The 21683-nt window shown below is 46.9% G+C and overlaps 2 protein-coding genes across 3 annotated transcripts; one reads left to right on the forward strand and one right to left on the reverse strand.

Annotated features, from left to right (window-relative positions):
- Positions 1 to 3150: 3150 nt before the first annotated feature.
- Positions 3151 to 14711, reverse strand: LOC138756517 (protein ABHD8-like). Of its 2 annotated transcripts, XM_069922981.1 has the most exons (7): positions 14480 to 14711; positions 13068 to 13204; positions 11224 to 11970; positions 6467 to 6544; positions 5328 to 5498; positions 4012 to 4228; positions 3151 to 3542 (listed from the first exon to the last, which is right to left on the reverse strand). In XM_069922981.1, exons 3-7 carry the CDS (start codon positions 11961 to 11963, stop codon positions 3375 to 3377), a joined length of 1374 nt encoding a protein of 457 aa, XP_069779082.1. In that variant the 5' UTR covers positions 11964 to 11970; positions 13068 to 13204; positions 14480 to 14711; the 3' UTR covers positions 3151 to 3374. The 2 variants fall into 2 exon arrangements, with proteins under 2 accessions (XP_069779082.1, XP_069779083.1); XM_069922982.1 differs by lacking the exon at positions 6467 to 6544.
- Positions 14712 to 16191: 1480 nt separating this feature from the next.
- Positions 16192 to 19467, forward strand: mrpl34 (mitochondrial ribosomal protein L34). The gene is made up of 2 exons (XM_069922983.1): positions 16192 to 16276; positions 19045 to 19467. The coding sequence occupies exons 1-2, from the start codon at positions 16242 to 16244 to the stop codon at positions 19370 to 19372; spliced, it is 363 nt and encodes a 120-aa protein (XP_069779084.1). The 5' UTR covers positions 16192 to 16241; the 3' UTR covers positions 19373 to 19467.
- Positions 19468 to 21683: the final 2216 nt, after the last annotated feature.

The raw sequence follows: 21683 nt of genomic DNA on the forward strand, positions 1-21683 counted from the left end.
CAAGAGAGCATTTAAAATAGGAATTTCTTGAGCCAGGGAGTGATGAACCTCTGGAATTTACTGTCGCAGGCAGTTGTGGAGGTCAGGTTGCGAGGTGTACTTGAGGCAGAAATTGATGGGTATCTGAACAGTCAGGGTATCAAAGGTTAAGGGGAGAAAGCAGGGGAGTGGGGCTGAGCAGGCTCAATGGGCTGAGTGGCCTTCTGCTCCTATATCTTACGGTCTAAGGCTCTTGAAGAGCCACAGGCTGAAGGCTTCCTGATCATGTCAGAGGTTTGGATCTGGAGCTTGGGTTGCCTATGGTTTAAACAGGAGTTTGTGGGGCTCTAGAGGATGTGGGCCACTGGAGGCAAATCCATGGACAGTTGGTGTCTCTGAAGGGCTCTCTTTTGCTTCTCTTTCTCCTATTGTTATGGGTGTAGGCAATGCTCATGGTGACTTTTTGCTTAACGGTAGACAAAAGTTGAAGTATATTACATTTTTAATATATCAATAAAAAGAACATTTGAACCAACACTGAGCCCTGGAATACCACTTGTCACTGGCAGCCAACCAAAAAAAGGCCTCTTTTTCAACCCTCCCCCCACCCCCCTCCCAACTCTCTGCCTCCTGGTGGCCAGCCAATCTCTATCCATGCTCGTGTCTTTCCGTAATATAATGGGCTCCCGTCTTGCTCAGCAGCCTCATTCTGTATTTTTTTTGTTGCTGATCAGTGAATACTTATAAACCAATTATTCCAACGTTCAGTGCCTTCCATAATGTATGGGACGAAGATACCTTTTATCCTTTATTTGCCCCAGTGCTCCACAAAATTTGTAATCAAACAATTCATGTGATTAAAGTGCACATTCCAGATTTTATTCAAGGTTACTTGCGTACATTTTGGTTTGACCATGTAGAAATTAGAATATTTTTTATACATAGTCCCCTCATAATGTTTGGGACATTTGGCTTCACAGGTGTTTGTGAGTACTCAGGTATGTTTAATTGCAAGTATAAGAGAATTAGGTTTACTTCTAAGTTTTGGACTATCTTTGGAGTCTGTAGTTGCCATTTTCAGCATGAGGACCAGAGATTGGCCAATGAGAGTCAAAGAAACCATTGAGGCTGACAAACAAAAAATAAAACAGTAAGAGACATTGCCCAAACTTTAGGATTACCATAATCAACAGTTTGGGACATCATTAAGAAGAAAGAGCGAACTGGTGAGCTCAATAATTGCAAAAGGACTGGTGGGCCAAGGAAGACCTCCACTGTAATGTGTACGTGGTCAAATCAAAATATACACCATAACCTTGAATAAAATCTGGAATGTACACTTTAATCACATGTGAATTGTTTGATTACACATTTAAAACTGGAGTACAGGGACAAATAAAGGAAAAAAAAAAGTATCTTTGTCTCAAACATTATGGAGGGCACTGTATCTGAAGATGAATTAGAAATGTACTTCAAGGAGTTTTGAAGAGGTGGCATTATGTAGAAAATACAGATCCTGGAGAGTGAGTTACAGGTTGGGATTCAAGGGAACTGTTGCCATGCAGGTTGAGAGAATTAATAAGATTTATGATACGCTGGTTGCCATTAGACAAGGGATTGAGTTCAAGAGCCATAAGGTAATATTGCAACTCTATAAAACTCTAGTTAGACCACACTTGGAATATTGTGTTCAGTTTTGGTCACCTCACACCAGGAAGAATGTGGAAGCTTTGGAGAGGGGTTAGAGGAGATTTACCAGGATGTTGCCTGGATTGGAGACTTGTTTTATGAGGTAAGGTGAACAGGGTTAGGGCTTTTCTCTTTGGAGCAAAGAAGCACGAGAGGTGACTTAGTGGAGGTATACAAGATTGAGAGGCATCGGAAGGGTGAAGCGTCAGCACCTTTTTCCTGTGGCGAGAGCAGAGGATATTTTCACAAGATGGGGGGATGAAAGTTTAGGGGAGATATGAGGGTTAAGTATTTTTACACAGAGTAGTGGGTGTCCGGAATGCATTGCCAGGGGTGGTGTTACGATTGGGACATTTGAAAGATTTAGGCACATTGATATAAGAAAACTAGAGGGTTATGAATGTGAAGAAGGGAAGCTTTAGATCGTTGAGTAGGTTTATATAGATCAGCACAACATCATGGGCTGAAAGGCCTGCACTGTGATTTTTTTTTAATAACGTACCTGGGATTGTCCCTCAAATGTGTTTCCATTTGTAACTTGGCCAAGAGATACCAATGATGTACAAGGCAAAAACTAATGTCCAGTTGCGAGTCATGTTTAAATATCCAAATCAATAACTCCTTTGGAAATCCTCCTGGCACTCATAAATTTAAATAATATACACGAGAAAATTAACAGGATTCAATATATTCCATAGTATCATACATACCATATATATATAAATATATATATAAGTATTACACAATTGCACTCACCAAGGTACTGACATTTGGAATATGATATCACAACTTATTTAATCAAGTCTGGGAGACAATTACAAGGCAGGAGGAGCACTGTTTCATTCCAGTCAATGCACAGGGTGTCTGGGCTTCAGGGACTGAACCCCTGGACCCCTCTGACAGACATCTAGTTGACCCCTTGAGGTCTCAGCTGATGGATCTATGCTTCCCAGGACTTGTGAAATGCATAAATGTAACCTGCCTGATCTGCCAATTGAGGGAAGTCACAAACTCCCAGAGCAAACCCCTTGCCCACTTTCATGGTCCTCATCCAAAAGGCAGAGATCGGAACAACCAACTGCAGATTTCTCTGGATTTGAGCTTCAAATCTCAGTGTATGGTATGGCCCCATTGGGTACAGTGGCCTTTGAGTGAACCCTGGCTGGATGTATACATGCCTACTTACCACTACAGCCGTCCTTCTAAGGCACCCATCACAACCAGATGGAATCCACCCATTAACCTGAAAGGATGATTCCTGAATGGCACTGTCCCAGCCTCCATCTGCAATACCTTTTATAGTAAATGAAGGTGTTTAAAAAATACACTGTGTGTTTAATGATGCCCTTTTGTCAGAATTGTCCTAGAGTTTCCAACTCAATCCTGTTATGTGGGTAACTCCCATCTCCTCGGAAGCAGCTCATTCTAGTGTTGAGTTTCAAATTTTGAGGTGATTTGTTTTTAAAAAAATAATACACAATGGATGATGAACTGCCACATGTAGCTGCCATTTATCGAAATATACATTGTACAGTTTTGAACTCTCTCCACCGACAGGTTGACATCTGGATACAGGCCACGTCCTCGACCAGTCCCATGGCCTTAATTGCGCGACAACAACAGCTTTCACTGTTCACATCTGAACTGTGCCTGAATCACTCATGAGCAAAGTCATTTCCCTAGTTCCCTGCACCTGGTGACCTTTGTTACTTGGTGCTTTCCACCTTAGGGACACCATCCACCTTCTCGCTGGCACTGACCTCTGGTTCCCACAGCAGGAATTCATGAAGGAGGGTGTTTACAGTCTCAGGACACTCCATCATCACCATGTGGCTCCCCTCTTCGATCACTTTCAGGAAGGCAATAAGCAGGATCTGAATGGGAAAGGTAGAAGCAATGAGTTAACCTCTGCATTTATTTGGCACTTTGTCTCCTTAGCTGGGTCCAGGCCTCTAAATCTCAGCGATGTGGCTTTGTCAGACCCCCATACTCAACATTGAACCATTCACACTGACCAGTGGAATGCTCAGAGGCCCAGACAAGTCCCCTGATCAGTATCGCAAACTGGTGATCCAATCATCTCCTCCCTTTAGCTGTGGGATCTTGCTGTGTTCCCATGTCAGATTTCCAACTGCAATGCTGAAATACTCAAGATCCCTCTCATAACTGGGAATGGGGAGGTGAATGGGACGATTCCTGTCTGAGTTTGCCAGAGCTCCAACTTGGGCTCAGGGCCACATCCAAGCCCCCCCCCCTCCATCTTGGGCTGAGGACTATACTTAAACTCCCCCCCTCCGGCCCCATCTTGGTCTCAGGACCCCCCCAACCCAGCAGCACTGGTACCTCAGCCATGCGCTGATCCTCGTCCACGGGGACAAACTTATCATGTAGTCCATGCACCAGCAGCACTGGCACGGTCAGCTCAGCGTGGTAAACCTCATCTCCCTCCGGCCAGTATTGGCCACTCATCATGGCCCGCAGCACGAAGGAAGTCACCTTGAAAGCATTGCCATCCTTGAGCAGTTGCTTCTCCTTGGCCCCCTGACGGGCAAACGCCGCCCTGAAAAAAAACACCAGGCTGGCAATGAACACGCACCCAGCACCGTTCTACAACCTGGCACAGCACCCACCTTCCTACAGAACTGAGGGTGTACAGTCCAGGACTGACTAACCATTTCACCACAGTTGCAGGGAGAGGGCTGACTGACTATTTCACTGCAGTTGCAGGCACAGTACTGACTGGCTATTGAACTACAGTCTCAGGAAGACTGTACTGGCTGGCTGTTTTCAGGAAGTCTGTACTGAATTGCAGTCCAGGAACATAAGAAATAGGAGCAGGAGTAGGCCATCTGGCCCATCAAGTCTGCTCTGCCATTCAATAAGGTTACAGTTGATCTGGATGTGGACTCAGCTCCACCTGTCCCCTCATACACTTTTCATATTCTTCGAAAATCTAACTGTCTTAAATGTAATTAAGAGTCAGTGTCTAGTACTTCCTTGGGCAGAGAATTCCACAGATTCACTCCTCTGGGAAAAGCAGTTCTTCCTCATCTCCATCTTCTCCCTGAATCTTGAAGCTTTGTATCTCATTTATCAATGGAAACAACTTTCCTGCTGCTTTATCATACATTCCTTACATAATTATGAATGTTCCTATAAGATCCACCCTCATCCTTCTTAACTCCAATGAGTATAGCCCCAGGGCATACATTCTGTCCTCATAAGCTAGCCCCTTCATCTTCAGAATCAACCTCCTCTGCACCATTTTTAAAGTTATCCTTTCGCAAGTCAGGAGACCAGAACTGCAAGAAGTTCTCCAGGTGTGGCCTTAGCAGAACCCTGTACAGTTTCAGCAAAACCTCCCTGCTCTTAAATTCAATCCCTCTGACAATGGCCAATTTGCTCTTTTGATGAACCGTTACACCTGCAAACTAACCTTTTAGTTAGTTATGAATCCTAAACATAATCTTTCTACCTTGAGTTGGGGGACCATTTCAAAAGTTACTCTCAGTTGTTCATTGTTAATTCGTTTGAAAAGTGCCTGAGATCAGAAGAAGAGTCCATCTAACTTGCACCACATTTCTGTTTTCTGCTGATAAATGTTCATTCTCCATGCTACCCAGTTCCCCAGCATATCCTGCACCCATACTTGTCCTTACTTGAGGAAGCTCCAGACCAGACAAGGTGAGAGGCAGTGCAGCACACAGGTGGGCAGGTTGAAGATGGAGCAGAGGCTTGGCTCCAGAGCTGTTGGTCCTCCACCGTTGATCATCACCACCTTGTGGACTTGGTCAGGATATTCATGAGCCAGGAATGTGCAGAAGGAAACACTGTGCAAGAAATAGCTCAGATGAAGTGCTGGGCAAATTCCAGCAGGCCCCAACTCCCTCCCAATCACAATGTTCCCCACCAGTGTCAGCCTTAGTCAAGACCTCTCCCCTCACCTGTCTCCACTTTGTGTGTGGTCCCTGTCCCAGGAGGAGGGGCTGCCCTGCCCTGAATAGAAACACTGGAGACTTCAGGACAAAATTACCAGCACTAATGATTTTGGATGGAAACAGACCATTCTCTCCATTGTTCATGTGCAATCATAGAATTCCCCCATCCAACCCCACGCTTCCACACTGTCTGTATTCCTTTCAGACAGGCCTAGCTAATATTTAAATGTGGGGAGGGTCTCTGTCACTCCCTCTCTCAGGCATTAAGCTCCATCCACTAGGGGAAAACCACTTCCTTCATCTCCCGATCCCTCTCTTGAAATTTGTGACCCTTCCTATTTTGCCCACTTGCACACCTCATAATTTTATACACCTCCCCTCAGCTTCCTCTATTCCAAGGAAAACTGCCTGCCTCGCAATCCTCACAACTACAGTGCCATCCATAATGTTTGGGACAGACACTTTCTTGCCTTTATTTGCCACCCCCCCCCCCCCATTTTTGTTTGAATGCCTGCTGGCATTCACTTATACCTTGATGAAGGGCTCAAGCCCGAAACGTCGGTTCTGTATTTCTACCTTTACAACATAAAGGGCCCTGTTTGACCTGCTGAGCTTCTCCAGCATTTTGTGTTGTTTTTTTTTTACGTTGACCTACAGATTTTCATGATTTACTTATTTGTATACATTTTGGTTCGACTGCAGAAGTTACAGCACTTTTTTATACATAATCCCCTCATTTCAAGGCACCATAATGTTTGGGACATTTGACTTCACAGGTATTTGTAGGTACTCGGGTATGTTTAATTGCTTCATTGGTGCAGGTATAAGAGAGCTAGGCTTGCTTCTAAGCTTTAGATCACCTTTGGAATCTGTTGTTGCCATTTTTCAACATGAGGATCAGAGTTGTGGCAGTGAAAGTCAAAGAAACCATAATGAGGCTGAAAAACAAGAATAAAACAGTAAGAGACATTGCCCAAACCTTAGGATTACCATAATCAACAGTTTAGAGCATCATTAAGAATAAAGAGTATATTGGTGAGCTCCGTAATCTCAAAAGGGACTGGTCTTCCAAGGAAATCCTCCAATGCTGATGACTGAAGAATTCTCACCATAGTGAAGAAAAATCCACAAACCTATGTCCGACAAATCAGAAACACTCTTCAGGAGGCATTATGGGTTATAGACTACAGGCATGTAACAGCACAATCAGAAATTTTGCCGCTACACGCGCAGTCAAAAAAGGAATGTGCAGGAATTCCTGCACCACGGTTTATCCCTGAGGACCCTGACAACTTATTGGAGGAAACCTGCAGTGTAAATCATACCAGAAAAAATTTGTTGTTGATCATTCACTCCACTGCATGTCCAACCATTAGGATTGTTGCACTCATGTATTTGCAGTCTTAAAAAAAGGCACCCAGTGTTAATGACCACATGGGCAGTAACTATATTGATTTTTTCAGTGGTTTTCCCGACATTCTTTTTTTTCTTTGGCTTTTCTTTGGCTTGGCTTCGCGGACGAAGATTTATGGAGGGGGTAAAAGTCCACGTCAGCTGCAGGCTCGTTTGTGGCTGACAAGTCCGATGCGGGACAGGCAGACACCGTTGCAGCGGCTGCAGGGGAAAATTGGTTGGTTGGGGTTGGGTGTTGGGTTTTTCCTCCTTTGCCTTTTGTCAGTGAGGTTGGCTCTGCGGTCTTCTTCAAAGGAGGTTGCTGCTTGCCAAACTGTGAGGCGCCAAGATGCACGGTTTGAGGCGATATCAGCCCACTGGCGGTAGTCAATGTGGCAGGCACCAAGAGATTTCTTTAGGCAGTCCTTGTACCTTTTCTTTGGTGCACCTCTGTCACGGTGGCCAGTGGAGAGCTCGCCATATAACACGATCTTGGGAAGGCGATGGTCCTCCATTCTGGAGACGTGACCCACCCAGCGCAGCTGGATCTTCAGCAGCGTGGACTCGATGCTGTCGACCTCTGCCATCTCGAGTACTTCGACGTTAGGGATGAAAGCGCTCCAATGGATGTTGAGGATGGAGCGGAGACAACGCTGGTGGAAGCGTTCTAGGAGCCGTAGTTGATGCCGGTAGAGGACCCATGATTTGGAGCCGAACAGGAGTGTGGGTATGACGACGGCTCTGTATACGCTTATCTTTGTGAGGTTTTTCAGTTGGTTGTTTTTCCAGACTCTTTTGTGTAGTCTTCCAAAGGCGCTATTTGCCTTGGCGAGTCTGTTGTCTATCTCATTGTCGATCCTTGCAACTGGTTGACCATTTTGAGTTTTGTGTGCCCGATGGAGATGTGGGGGGGCTGGTAATCATGGTGGGGAGCTGGCTGATGGAGGACCTCAGTTTTCTTCAGGCTGACTTCCAGGCCAAACATTTTGGCAGTTTCCGCAAAGCAGTACGTCAAGCGCTGAAGAGCTGGCTCTGAATGGGCAACTAAAGCAGCATCGTCTGCAAAGAGTAGTTCACGGACAAGTTTCTCTTGTGTCTTGGTGTGAGCTTGCAGGCGCCTCAGATTGAAGAGACTGCCATCCGTGCAGTACCGGATGTAAACAGCGACTTCATTGTTGGGGTCTTTCATGGCTTGGTTCAGTCTCAAAAAAAACATTATTGACGTATCTGCACCTTCCTCCTGAAGATTGTTTCTGATTAGCTGGATATACGTTTGTGGATTTTTCTTTATTATGATGAGAATTCTTCTGTCATCACCAATGAAGGTTTTCCTTGGTATACCTGCCCCTTTACTGAGCTCACTAGCACACCCTTTCTTCTTAATGATGTTCCAAACAATTGACTTTGGAAATCCTAAGCTTTGTGAGGTCTTTTTACTGTTTTATACTTGTTTTGCAGCCTCATAATAGCCTCTTTAACTTTCATTGGTACAACTCTAGTCTTCATGTTGCAAAATAGCAACTACAGTCTACAAAGGTGATCAAACGCATAGAAGCAATCCTATCTCTCTTATACCTGCACCAATGAAGCAATTAAACATACCTGAGTACTCACAAACACCTTTGAAGTCAGATATTCCAAATGTGATGGTGCCCTGAAATAAGGGGATTATGTAAAAAAACCTTGAATAAAATCTGGAATGTGCCCTTTAATTCCCTGTGAATTGTTTGATTACAAATATAAAACTGTGGAGCACAGGGGCAAATAAGGGAAAACTGTGTCTGTCCTAAACATTATGGAGGACACTACAATGTTCACAAGGTTTAGCTGCCACGTGGGGCATTAGGATCTCCTGTTCATTGGTGTTCCCTTGCCTTCACTCAAACAGGTTATCTACTGTTTGTAGGATCTTGTTGTGCACTTACTGGCAAATGTATTTCCCAAATAACAACCAGGGATAATTTTGGAGGCATGAGGCTGCAGATGCTGAAATTGGAGCAAAAAATACAAACTCCTGGAGGAACTTAGCGAGGTGAACACTATCAGTGGAGGAAGAGCTTTGATCTTTGTCTTCTCAACATGGCTTTTCTACCACTATCAACTAAGCACTCACCCGCATATCCTCCATTACCTGCACATATTCCCTGGCCCCCTCCACCCCCACATGCAACAAACACAGGATTCCTCTTCTCCTAACCTACCACCCCACCAGCCTCCTCATCCAACACATCCTTCTCTGCCATTTCCACCACCTACTACATGATCCCATCACTAGTCACATTCCCCTCTCTGTCTTCCACAGGGGATGCTCTCTCCATGACTCTCTTATCCATTCCTCCCTCCCCACCAATCATCCCCTTGGGACCAACCCCTTTGACCACAGGAGATGCTCCATTGGTGCCCACATCTCCTCCCTCAATACCATTTTGGGCCCTAAAGAATTCTTCTAAGTGAAGCAACATCTCACTTGTGAATCTGCAGGGGTCACCTACTGCATCCGGTGCTCCCACTGTGGTCTCCTCTACATCAGAGAGGCTGGACACAGACTGGGAGATCACTTTGGCTCTGTCTGCTGCAATAGCGTGGATCTCCAAGTGGCCACCCATATCAATTCTCCATCCCTTTCCCTTGCTGACGTGTCTGCATGGTCTCATAATGCCAGACTGAGACCACCCGTAAATTGGAGGAACAACACCTCATCTTCTGATTGGGCCCCCTCCAATCGTATGGCATTATTATCCACTTCTCTGGCTTTTATTAAACCCGCCCCCCCCCCCCTTACCCGTTATCTCTCCTTTCACACAGACATGATAAATTCCACCTGGTCCCTTATCACATCCAATTAACACCTTTTGTTGGTCTGGTTTCCTCCGCTTTTTCTGATTTTTCCTTGAATAAAGGCTTAGACCCAAAATGTCAGCAATATATCTTTGTCTCCTATAGATGCTGTATAGCCTGAATTCCTCCAGTATTTTGGTGTATTAACTACAATAACAGTGTCTGCAGCTAATAGTGTTTCTCTTATCCAGAAAAAAACAAATATCCCTGCAGCATTTGTTTCTTGCTCTGTTTATTTTTCATTGGTTCCAAATCACTTGGGATGTCCTACTCAGAAAATGAGAGCAGAATAATACACCCATCTTTCTTTTTGTTACATCCAAAAGGGCTCCATGCTGATTCACTTGCCCCAGAGCTTCATCTCTCCCAGGGCCTTCTCCTGAGGACAAACCTCGCCCTTCCCCACCTGTAGGTTTTTAGACTCCTATTAATTGCCCACTTTGTCCTGCTCAAGCCCCGGTGCCATCGCAAATTATTGGTCATCAGCTGAAGGGCACATCCAATGAGAAATGGTCTCTGAAAGCAGATCCCTGAAGGTCCTCAGCCGGGAGTGACCAATGAGAAGGGGCCTGGTTGTGGATCCCTGAGGATCCTGAACACTTCAGAGATAATTTTGTTCAGAAACATTTTAAAATCCAAAGGGACAAGAAGTGGATGGTGTTCGGCAATGTTTGAAAGGTTGCAGCTTTCAACTATTTTATTTTTATTCATTTTTGGGTCATTGGTGTGGGGCTTTTATCGTCAGAGATACAGGCCCTTCAGCCCATCATCTGAATGGTTGGAAAGAGAATCCCAAAGCAATGTGAAACACAAAAGCTACCATACTGGTACCTTGAGCTGACAAAGAATTGGTGGAGACACTTGGCAGGTGAGACACCAACCCTAGGCAGAAATGGTCAGTCAATGTTCAGGTTGGAACCCTTCATGACATTCTCCTCCACTCTTCCATCTCTCCTCTATTCCCCCCCCCCCCCCGCTGCTCACTCCACCTCCCGTTTCCACTGCTCCTCCCCATTCCTCCCTCTCTCCTCCACTCCTCCTCTATTCCTCCACTCCCCCTACTCCTTCTCTATTCCTCCCTCTCCTCCACTTCTCCCTCTCTCCTCCACTCCCCCCTCTACTCCTCCCCATTCCTTCTCCACTCCCCTCTACTTCTCCCTCTCTCCACTCCCTCCTCCTTCACTCGTCCCCCTCTCCTCCTTCCTCTTAACCCCCTGGTGATCACACAGAAGCAGTTTGATTGAGGCAGACGATCAGATGAGGTACAGCCCTTGGGATGACCAGCGGCTGTGAAATGTGATCCTTGCCTCACAGGACCCGATACACGGGGCAGCAGCTTGCATGAGCCCCCCACCCCCCTCTCCATCGACCGGTCTGGAACACCTACCCGTAGGAATGTCCGATCAGGACGTTGCGCTTCTTGCCGTAGCGTTTGAAGATGGCCCTCATGTCCTCTCGAAGAGCGTAGAAAGTGTAGGCGGCGCCTACCTTGGGTGCCGAGCTGGAGCCATGCCCTGCTAAGTCTGGGGCCACCACCTCGTAACCCAGCTTTCCGAAGAAGTCCAGCTGCTCTCTCCAGATGTCGAGGGAGCCTCCAACGCCATGGATGAAGAAGAGGGCCACGTCCGAGTGTGTGCCCTTGCAGCTGCTGATCTGCTTCTTGCAATCGATCATCACTGTCTTCTTGGGCTTACGACGGCGCCTCTTTGTGTGGCCGTGCTCGGATGGCGTGCCCTCGCCAGGGGTGCAGGGAGGTGCTGCAGGGCTGTGCCCGTCCGACAGCTCGATCTCCAGCGTACGGCTCGGCTCGCTGCACCCGTTGCGACACTGCAGGATGTCAGAGCGCACCACGTCGCCCAGGTTCTCGATCACCACCTGTCCGCCGCGGTACACGTTGATCCTCCGTCTACAGTGCACCAGGCCCCGGGGCGAGTGCTCCTTCTCGCCGTCCCCCGCCTGCTCCTCCGTCCGGCTCGGCACCACGTGCCGGACCCGCAGCACACGGCCCGGCTTCACCTCCACGTACTCGTAGCCGTCGCTGGACTCCACGCTGTCGATGGCCCCCACCACGTTCAGGGAGCGGCCGGTGATGCAGCACAGGATGCCCTCAGTGATGCTGGTCAGCATGCTGGGCCTGGGGATGGGGTTAGAGCGGTCAGGCAGGCTCATTCAGCTCCCCTCTCTCCCCGCACCTGACGGAACACCAGATACCCCCACAATAATCCCCACAGTGAATCCCAAAGTCCTCCCATCCTGACTCCAACATTGATGCCCCATACCGACTGCCACACCGCCCCCAACACTGATCCCCCACATCAACTCCACTGACCCCCAACATGATCCCCGACACTGATCCCGCACATCGACTCCACTAACCCCCAACATGATCCCCCACACTGATCCCCCCATACCGACTCCCACACCAACCCAAACAGATCCGCACACTGACCTCATTGACCCCCAACATGATCCCCCACACTCAACCCCACTTTGACCCAACAGACTCAACCCCAATTTGACCCAACACTGACCCCAAATCAATCCCATCGCACTGACCCCACACATTCCACCCCCACACTGACCCAACCCTCACACTGAACTCCACATTGATGCCACCCTACCCTGATCCCCACCACACACTGACCCCACCTTCACCCATCCACTAGGGAAAACACACTCGTCAGCGTGTTTCCCCTCACCTGGACATATTCTCACCTCACCACCCCCATGACCCTCCCCCCATCATGTTCAGGGAGACACTGAGTAGCCTGGATAACATTCGTTGGTGAAGGATATAATAAAATAACTGGACAATATCCATGCGCCTGGCCATTTCTTCTTAAATGACAGCTTCCAGCGTCATCACCATTATAGATTTTCATCTAACTGGCCAATAGTGACTTGCCCCCCTCTTTTTTTAAGGGTACATTTGCTTCCAGTCCACCAACACCTCCCCAGGTTCCAGAGAATTTTGATAAATGATCACAAATGCCTCTACTATGACCGCTGCCATTTCTTTCAGGCCTCTGGGATGCATTCCAAATGGTCCAGGAGACATATCTACCTGGAGGCCCACTAGTTTGCCCAGTACTGTCTTTTTGGTGATAGTCGTCACCTTCTGAACGTCATTCTGACAATCTTTATAAAGCATACCTCCTTACAAGTGGCTCGTTTAGTAACTAAGTTGAAATGCCTGGAGAAATTTACTTGCATTGGGGATATTGCACCTACCTCAGGGGCAGCCAGGGCCTCGATCTATCCAAATGATGCCACCTCTGACACAGCAGCCCTCTGCCAGTGAGGTTCGAAATGACCAGCTGCCTCGGCTACAACAGCGACTGCACTTCCAAGCCTGGCCGTCCGAGGACCTGAGTAGAGGAGAGAGTAAGAATGTTAGTCTGGTTCTCATTAACAAGTGGCCTGGCCCCAATACACAAGAGTCCGATCACAGCCACAAGAAGTGTTTTATAACGTGGTCAGAGTGGAGAACCTGGCGCCTCTGCCCCCTCCACCATTCCCTCATACAGCATTGAAATGGTCCTTCGGCCCTACTAGTCCATGCTGACATTCAGAGCTAGTCCCGTTGGTCTGCATTCACTCCACATCCTATTAAACCAATTTTATCCACAAATCTGTCCACGTTTTCCGTCAGGTTTGAAGGGCCCAGGTCCGAAACGTTGGTCACCCTTTACTGCCTCTCGATACTGGAAACCTGCTGAGTTTCTCCAGCACGTTTGCGTATTCTATGTGTCACATTACATTGCACATTGGGACCGCTGCGCCGTCCCATCACACACTCCGGGTTCGTCAGGGGGTAAAGCTGCCTTTGCACCCTGCCAGATCCTATTAGCGTGCCCTGTAGTCAGAGCCATTCCAAAGTCTGGTGGAGACACGCAGGAGACTGCAGATGCAGGAATTTGAAGCCAAATACAATCTGCTGGAGGAAATGAAGGACGGTGACAGTTTTGTCACCTGGTCAAGGTGCCCTGATGAAAAAGTGCTTTAACAAATGCAGATCGGGGTAATAATCCGTCACCATGGTCTGTCTATTTTCGGTGCCCAGTTTCAACAGACATGGCCTGGGTGGGAGCGGTTTGAGGAGAGTTTGCACAGATTCGATGTGTCTGTTGAGCAATTAGCTCCAGGTGTCAGGGTTGCGACAGTCTGGTCACATCCCACCCGCCGGGGCACGCCGAAATTCAATCAGTGACCATAGTTGACGCATTTAATATATCAAATCAAACGGTTTTTTATAAAATATAAAACAATTCGGATCGTCCCCGATTTGTCACCAAATCCCAAGAGGTTAACTCGATGCCGTTTGTTCCCTATCACCAGTACCAAAATATGAAACTACAGAGAATGCACAACGAGTATCGGTGGGAATGGCAACAAATCACTTTGTTCAGAGGTGTAAACTGAAGACGGATGGCGTCTGTAACTGTGCAGAGATGGAATTCTAAAATTAATCTTGTTTCAATACACATTAAAAATCCGCGTTATTAGTAAACAGCAAAGATCGACGCATGAAAACGTTGTCCCATTCCCGCGAAGCAACGCAGTGGACCGATTGTAAATTTGAGAAATACGGTCAATGAATGGAATGGCGCCCGAAACAAATGGTAAAATATAAAATCCTTTACCTCATTCATGAAAGCAAGATCCAGGCTGGTAAAGAAATTGCAACCACAAGTTGAAACATTGAAGCAGAGAATTTTGGCCCTCCTGGTTTACATTGTGTCAGTCGGGATTGCAACCTTCGCTCCAGGTATAAATTGCCGAGGATACTGCCCGTCTCTGTGGCTTGCCCACTGAATCGCTGCTCTCCAGGTCATTTGCAGGATGTCTCCGTTTGTCCTTGATCGCTGCAGGGAAAAGGGCCAATCAGCAGCTCACTTCAGGCCCTCCGCACTGAATGGCATCTCGCCCAACCAATAGGCTCACAGATCCTTTCCCACCTTGCATGTCCATCAGAATAAATATAGCCAACCAGCTCCGCCTTGAAGGGCCATGAAAATGCGTCAATTGTAGGGACTGCTTGTCGCTGCCTGATGCCCGGTTTGGCTTGGGGAGCAGGTGGTCACTTTCCCCCTTTTCCACCCCTCTGGTCGCCCCGCGTCCAGCTCCACAAGGCTCTACAGACCAATCCTTCTCCATAATTAACTTGAAATTAATGGCATTATGATCACTGGACATTAATACAAATAATCCTGCAATATCACTATGATGGTGACAGGTTGGTGACAAACGTTTTCTCTCCACAGATGCTGCCCGGACTGGTGTTTTTATTTTTCTCAGGCTCCACTCCTTTTCCAGGCAGAAGATGCTGAAGCATGAAGTCCAGCACCTCCAGGTTTAAAAACAGTTTTTACCGAACAACTATCAGGGTCTTGAACACCTTAACCTTGAATCTCTCCGGGACCCCCAGACCATCTGTCTGCACTATCGAAACATACTTTTTTCTTGCCCTAATCGTAGCTGTGAATATTTACTTATCTATTTTAAATTATTATTATTTTGTATATTGTGAAAAATTATTTTTACTATTGTCTTGTAGTTGTTCTATCTTACGCACCTGTATGACTGCAGCAAGTAATGCTTTAGGTGCATTTGTACAATGTATATACTATAAACTTTCATACATACTCGCGCTGTTTTGCAGCGGTGAAGGGTCAAGAGTCAAGAAATGTGAGTGTAATGTAAATGGGTCAGAAGGGACCGGTCAGGCCGAAGGGCCTGTTTTCCTGTTGCATATCCCAATTACTCCACGAAGCAGAGCTTTCAAAATGACGGGATGGGCCGAGAAAATGAACAATCCGGAACAGATCCAGTGGAAAGGAGCTCTTACAAATTGTAAGAGAATTGGGAGCTGGGACTGATTAGAGAGTACCTAGCCTGAACTTCTCCCCCTTCTCTTCCTCCTATCCTCTCCTCCCACACACCCACCTTTTTTTTATTCAGCGCCTGTCTGCTTTTTGCTCATTCCTTGACCAAGGGGTCAGGCGCGAACTGTTGGTTACCTATTACTTCCTATGGCTGCTGCGTGACCTGCCGTCTTCCTTCAACACTTTTAAAATAAATTATGAATTTGCCTTGCAAACAAGGCCCTGGAGAGCAAAAAATGAATAATATCAACCTAATATGAAAGCTGCGGGTTCTGATGAACGGTCATCGACCGGAGTCCGTTAATTCTGTTCCTCTCCCCACGCTGCCTAACTCGGACTGTGCTCCCTGCATTTACGGATTCATCATCCAAAAAGAACTAAAACTCCCAGGATGCTCCGCGAGACCTACCTCGAAAACCGACGCGCCATTGGATAAAGCCTGGAGCGAGACAACCAACGAAGCGGCTGTATATTGGTGTGTAGATGCACCCGGTGAAGACGAAGGGTACCGAGTGGGAGCATGAGCTTTCTGCGGGCGGTGGCGAGGGGATGCAGGTACGGCCGTGGGAAGGGGATGGGCACCTTGGCATGGCCCGCTACTTCCGCCTGGGATCGGGGCCGATGGACGTCACCAAAAAGGGTTACCATGTCTTTCTAACACTCACCAAGCCAGGCAGCGTCTGTGAAGGGAGGAGTGCTGTCACCTTCGGTTAATGTTCATCCCCTCACCTACACGGGTCCCTCCATGTAAAGAGAAACACTTAGCAGGCCAGGCAGTGTCTGTGAAGGGAGGAGTGCTGTCACCTTCGGTTAAAGTTCATCCCCTAACCTACAAGGGCCCCTTCATGTAAAGAGAAACACTTAGCAGGCCAGGCAGCGTCTGTGAAGGGAGGAGTGCTGTTACCTTCGGTTAAAGTTCATCCCCTCACCTACACGGGTCCCTCCATGTAAAGAGAAACACTTAGCAGGCCAGGCAGTGTCTGTGAAGGGAGGAGTGCTGTCACCTTCGGTTAAAGTTCATCCCCTAACCTACAAGGGCCCCTTCATGTAAAGAGAAACACTTAGCAGGCCAGGCAGCGTCTGTGAAGGGAGGAGTGCTGTTACCTTCGGTTAAAGTTCATTCCCTCGCCTACACGGGCCTCTTCATGTAAAGAGAAACACTTAGCAGGCCAGGCAGAGTCTGTGGAGGGAGGAGTGCTGTTACCTTCGGTTAAAGTTCATTCCCTCGCCTACACAGGCCCCTCATGTAAAGAGAAACACTTAGCAGGCCAGGCAGAGTCTGTGGAGGGAGGAGTGCTGTCACCTTTGGTTAAAGTTCATTCCCTCACCTATACTGGTGCTTTTATGTAAAGAGAAACACTTAGCAGGCCAGGCAGCGTCTGTGGAGGGAGGAGAGCTGTCACCTTCGGTTAAAGTTCATCCCCTCACCTACACGGGCCCCTTCATGTAAAGAGAAACACTTAGCAGGCCAGACAGTGTCTGTGGAGGGAGGAGTACTGTCACCTTCGGTTAAAGTTCATCCCCTCACCTACATGGGCCCCTTCATGTAAAGAGAAACACTTAGCAGGCCAGGCAGTGTCTGTGGAGGGTAGAGCACTGTCACTTCCAAGTTCTTCACCAGAAATGAAGAAGTGAGAACTTCTGTTTTAGTTTGCAGACAGGAATAGGGAGAGGTGTTTTGGACAAAGGGAATGTTAATGAAGCCACCTGGTTGATCAATTAGTGAGAGCATTTGGAGTAAACAAAGCAAGAGGCAAAGATGTGAAATGCAGATCAGGCTGTATATGAAATCCCCAGCAGATTATGCAGTGTCTGCGGATGGAGAGGAACAAAATTGGACCTGGGATTTGAAGGGGTGCTGACGGAAAGAAGACCTCCTGAAGGGCTTTGGGTTTCCTGATCCCAATATTAAAGGATTGAATCTGGAGCTCAGGATGCAAATGGATCAAACAGGAATCTGTTCGGCTGTAGTGGGGAATCCACGGACACTCAGTAACTTTGAAGGGACTCTCTTTTGCTTTTCTCTTGTACTGTAAGGGATGCCAGGCAACACTGATGGGAATTCTTTGTCTGCCTTATAGCAGTAGAAGGCAGTTTCATGTAATTTGCATGTTCTGTACAATTTCATGACAATGAAGTAATAAGACCAAAGGGCATGAGCAGAAATAGGTTAATCAAACTATTAAGTCTGTCCTGTCATTTAATCATGAGCTGATCCATTTTCTCACTCAGGCACACTGTCTGGCCTTCTCCCCATAACCTCTGATGCCCTGAATAATGAATCTTGAGAATTACAGATGAATGACCTGCAGCAGATCTGGCCAATTTGCAGATGCAGAGAAAGGGACCTGAAGTTACTGGATTCAGTTCGGAGCTCAGAGGCTGAATCCTGCCCAGACACAAGATGAGATGAGACTTCATTATAAAAGCAGAGTCCACAAATAAGGAAATGGAATGAGAGATCCTGTGAACTCAACGCAGGTGGTCAGCAAAGCAGTCACCCAGTCTGTATTGGGTTTCTCCCATGTAGAGATCACATGGTAAACTCTGGATGCGGTGCACCCAATTGGAATAAATGCAAGTGAATTGTTGCTTCATCAGAAAGGACAGTTTGGAGGGAAGAGGTGACAGAACAAGTTTTTCACTTCCTGTGTTTGCCTGGGAACATGTCTTGAGAACAGAAGTGGTTGGTGGAGATGGAAGGATCACTGGGGAGCAGTCCTTTGGAAGGATGTGTGTGGTGCTGGACCGGTGTTTAATGAGGGGGAGAAAGAGAGAATTTGGGAAGAAAGAATGAGGAGGCTGCTGTGGGAAAGAGAGTACTATCCTTGCTCTTTCCTGAAGGAGGGGACATGGGAACAGAGTTGTGGGAAATTGGGATTGGTCCTTAGTGAATGGAATGTTGCCAGTTTAGAAGGCTAGGGTGAGTGGAAAAAGTTGTCTTTGACCTTCAGAGCTGTTGCAGCAAGGCCCAGTTTAGGTTTAAGGGACATCTCCCACTGTAATCATCCTTCAGGGGCTACAGAGGAGATTCCAGAGAATGTTGCCGGGGATGTAACATAAGTGTGAATCTCATATATTTGATAAAAGGATTAGGTGAGAGTTAAGATTCCTGGATTGGAGGCAGAGACCATGGTGCTGATTTGAAGGTTCGGGATGAGTGCATGAAGATATGGCAGAGTCTGAGAAGTGGTATTGCTCTCAGTTGCTCCTTTTTTGCTTTGAGCACTGAGTGGCTTCCTTTTGTGCCATGTTCTGTGAACAGGCCACACCTGGAGATGTAACCAAAGCTAATATTCCACCGTCTTTGCTGCTTTCTTCAGGTGGCACCAAGCACAGTCTTCGGCTCACACTATCTCACTCAGTCTCAGCCTTCGATTGTTCTGTAGCTCTCCCCTGTCACGGCCCTCTGGCCTCCTAATGCCGTACGCTGCAGCGGGCCTGCGAATGGAGACTGCGGGTTGCCTTGGCGCCTGGCTCTTCCCTTGGAACCAGCAGCAAGTCCGGACGAAGAAGCGGGGCACTGAGTACCAGCCAAAGACCATTAAGCGGATACGGACACATGGCTGGCAGAAGCGTATCAGTACCCGTGGTGGCATCGAGGTGATCCTGCGCAGGATGCTGAAAGGACGAAAATCATTGACCTACTGATTGTCACTGAGTGGAGCAGGGAGCCTACTGGGAATGAGTGAGCTGTGTCACTCTAAATGCCACTGTACATATTGTATTAAACTCATTGGACTGAACTGCTTGTCTCTTGTTCTCATTGGGGGCCCCATTAGCTGGACATGGGGGCACAGGTGGTGTGACCAGATGCACTCTACACACCAAGGCAACAGGGCATTGAGACATCAACTGACTGAAGAATGGGGAGAGAACAGCAGGGAGGAGCAGATTGAGAAAAAGATTGGATTGAGAACGAAGTGGAAGAACTGCCACTTTTCAGGAATTGGAGTCAACAAGTGAGTTTGTCAAGTTGGGAGGGAGTTGGTTAGTGTTGATTGAAGATCAGAAATATAATCTGAGGTGAGGGCACAAGTGCTTCATGTGGTGAGAATGGGCCATCTTATTCTGGAAACTTCTGCCATTTCCCTGCCTGATCTCTTGGTGCATTAATAACTGTGAAGGGGTTAATCTGCTAGTGCCCAGTCAGCAGTGGACACTACAGTTCATGTCAATACAACTGGGCTGATCAGAGGAAGAAAGTTCAGCCCCAGGCCCTTCTCCTGATTTCTAGCTGCTGTTCCCCACTGGTAAACACTGGTTTCTGCTCAGAAGTCATGTTTCCACTGTTGAGTAGCCGACAGATTGTCATTACATCAGCACCACTTAGTTCAGTTGTCTACACATGAGTATTAATAGGTGTAGAGAGCAGAGAAAAAGATGGCCCAGTGTTGGCCATTCAGCCCTTGCTCTACCATTAAATATCGTCTAGATTCAGTATCTTGTTCCTATTTTCTCTCTGTATCCCTTGATCCCTATAACACACAGAAAAATATCTAACTTTCTGAATATATTTAATGCTTTTTCTTCATTTTTTTTTGTGGTAGGAATGCCACAAATCAGGTATTGGGAAGGAATGTGGATTATGGCGTGCCTGTTCAACATTTGTCTTGCTTCTAATTTTAATTTTGGAACTGATAAGATCAAGTGTATTCAATTTTGTTGAATGGGCTGAACATATGTTTAAGAATCAGCCTCAGTTGTGGGTGTTCTGAGAGACAAATTCACATCTGACATGGTGCATTCAATGAGCAAATCCAGCTCCACTAGAGTTGAGAGCAGGGGATGAGAGGGCAGGGGGTGGGGGGTGGGGGGGGGTCGGGGTCTGGTCTCAGTTGGTAGAGAGAAAGAGGCTGAACATGCTCTCCAGTAATCAGAGAGCCAAGGTAATTGTAACAACTGATAAACTGATTGATGTTATTTCAATCATTTAAAGCTACCACATAGTCAATGGGAATTCTTATTGATCATATCGTCCAGGACAGAAACAGGCCCTTTGGCCCACCTGGTCTGTTCCAACTATCAGACATGTTCATTTGCCAGCACTTGGGCTGTAGCTTCATGTGTCTTGAGAATTCAAGGAATCATCCAAATGTTTCTTAAATGCTGTGAAAGTACTTGCCTCCACCTTCTCAAGCAGTGTGTTCCAGATATGGCGTATGGTTGCAGAAGGCCCTTGATAATGTTCTCCCTGGAGACAGCCAATCCCAGTAGACAAAGATAAGTTATTGAATTGGCTTGGCCAACATCAAGATGCAAAGAATGAACAATGGACAGGAACTCAAATTAGCCAAATGTGATTGGTGGGGTCTCATGATCTGTTTTAGGGCTTTAGCCTTCACCACTTCATTGATGCCATAAATGATTAAATTGTTCTGCTGGGACCCAGATGGACATAATGGGCTGAATGGCCTGCTCCTCAGGGGTTAGGCATTGATCCCTGCAGTGCCCACCCAGCAAAACCTGAGAACGATCAATTTATTCCATTCTATACCCTCCATACAATAACCAGTTCTCAATCCATGTCAATGTATTAATTGTGCTTTAACCTTGTTGACTGGCTTAAGTGGTATTGTATTCAAAGCCTTCTGAAAATCCACCTGAATCACACTCCTGTTATATGTTCTAAGGTTCAATCTCCCAGCAGTTTTTTCATAAACCCATTGTCTTTCCTGTTGTCCTTCACATGTTTTGTCAAGTTGATGACAATATAATACTGAATTTTGTATTTCTACGAACCTGAGTGAATAGGTGGGGCTGTGAGAGAGAAAGATCCCCACTTTCTTTTGGAAAACATTAATTTTTATTAACCATATGGACCAATGAACATGACGATATGCACACAAGTACCCCTCCTTGGGAGTAGCTCTAATTTTTATATCAGTGTATGTCAGGAAAGGAATCTGTATATTAAATCAGTTTAATGCTGGGATTTGAGGAACTGAGTTACAGGGAAAGG

Source organism: Narcine bancroftii, chromosome 3, assembly GCF_036971445.1.
Source record: "Narcine bancroftii isolate sNarBan1 chromosome 3, sNarBan1.hap1, whole genome shotgun sequence".
NCBI classification, from domain to species: Eukaryota; Metazoa; Chordata; class Chondrichthyes; order Torpediniformes; family Narcinidae; genus Narcine; species Narcine bancroftii.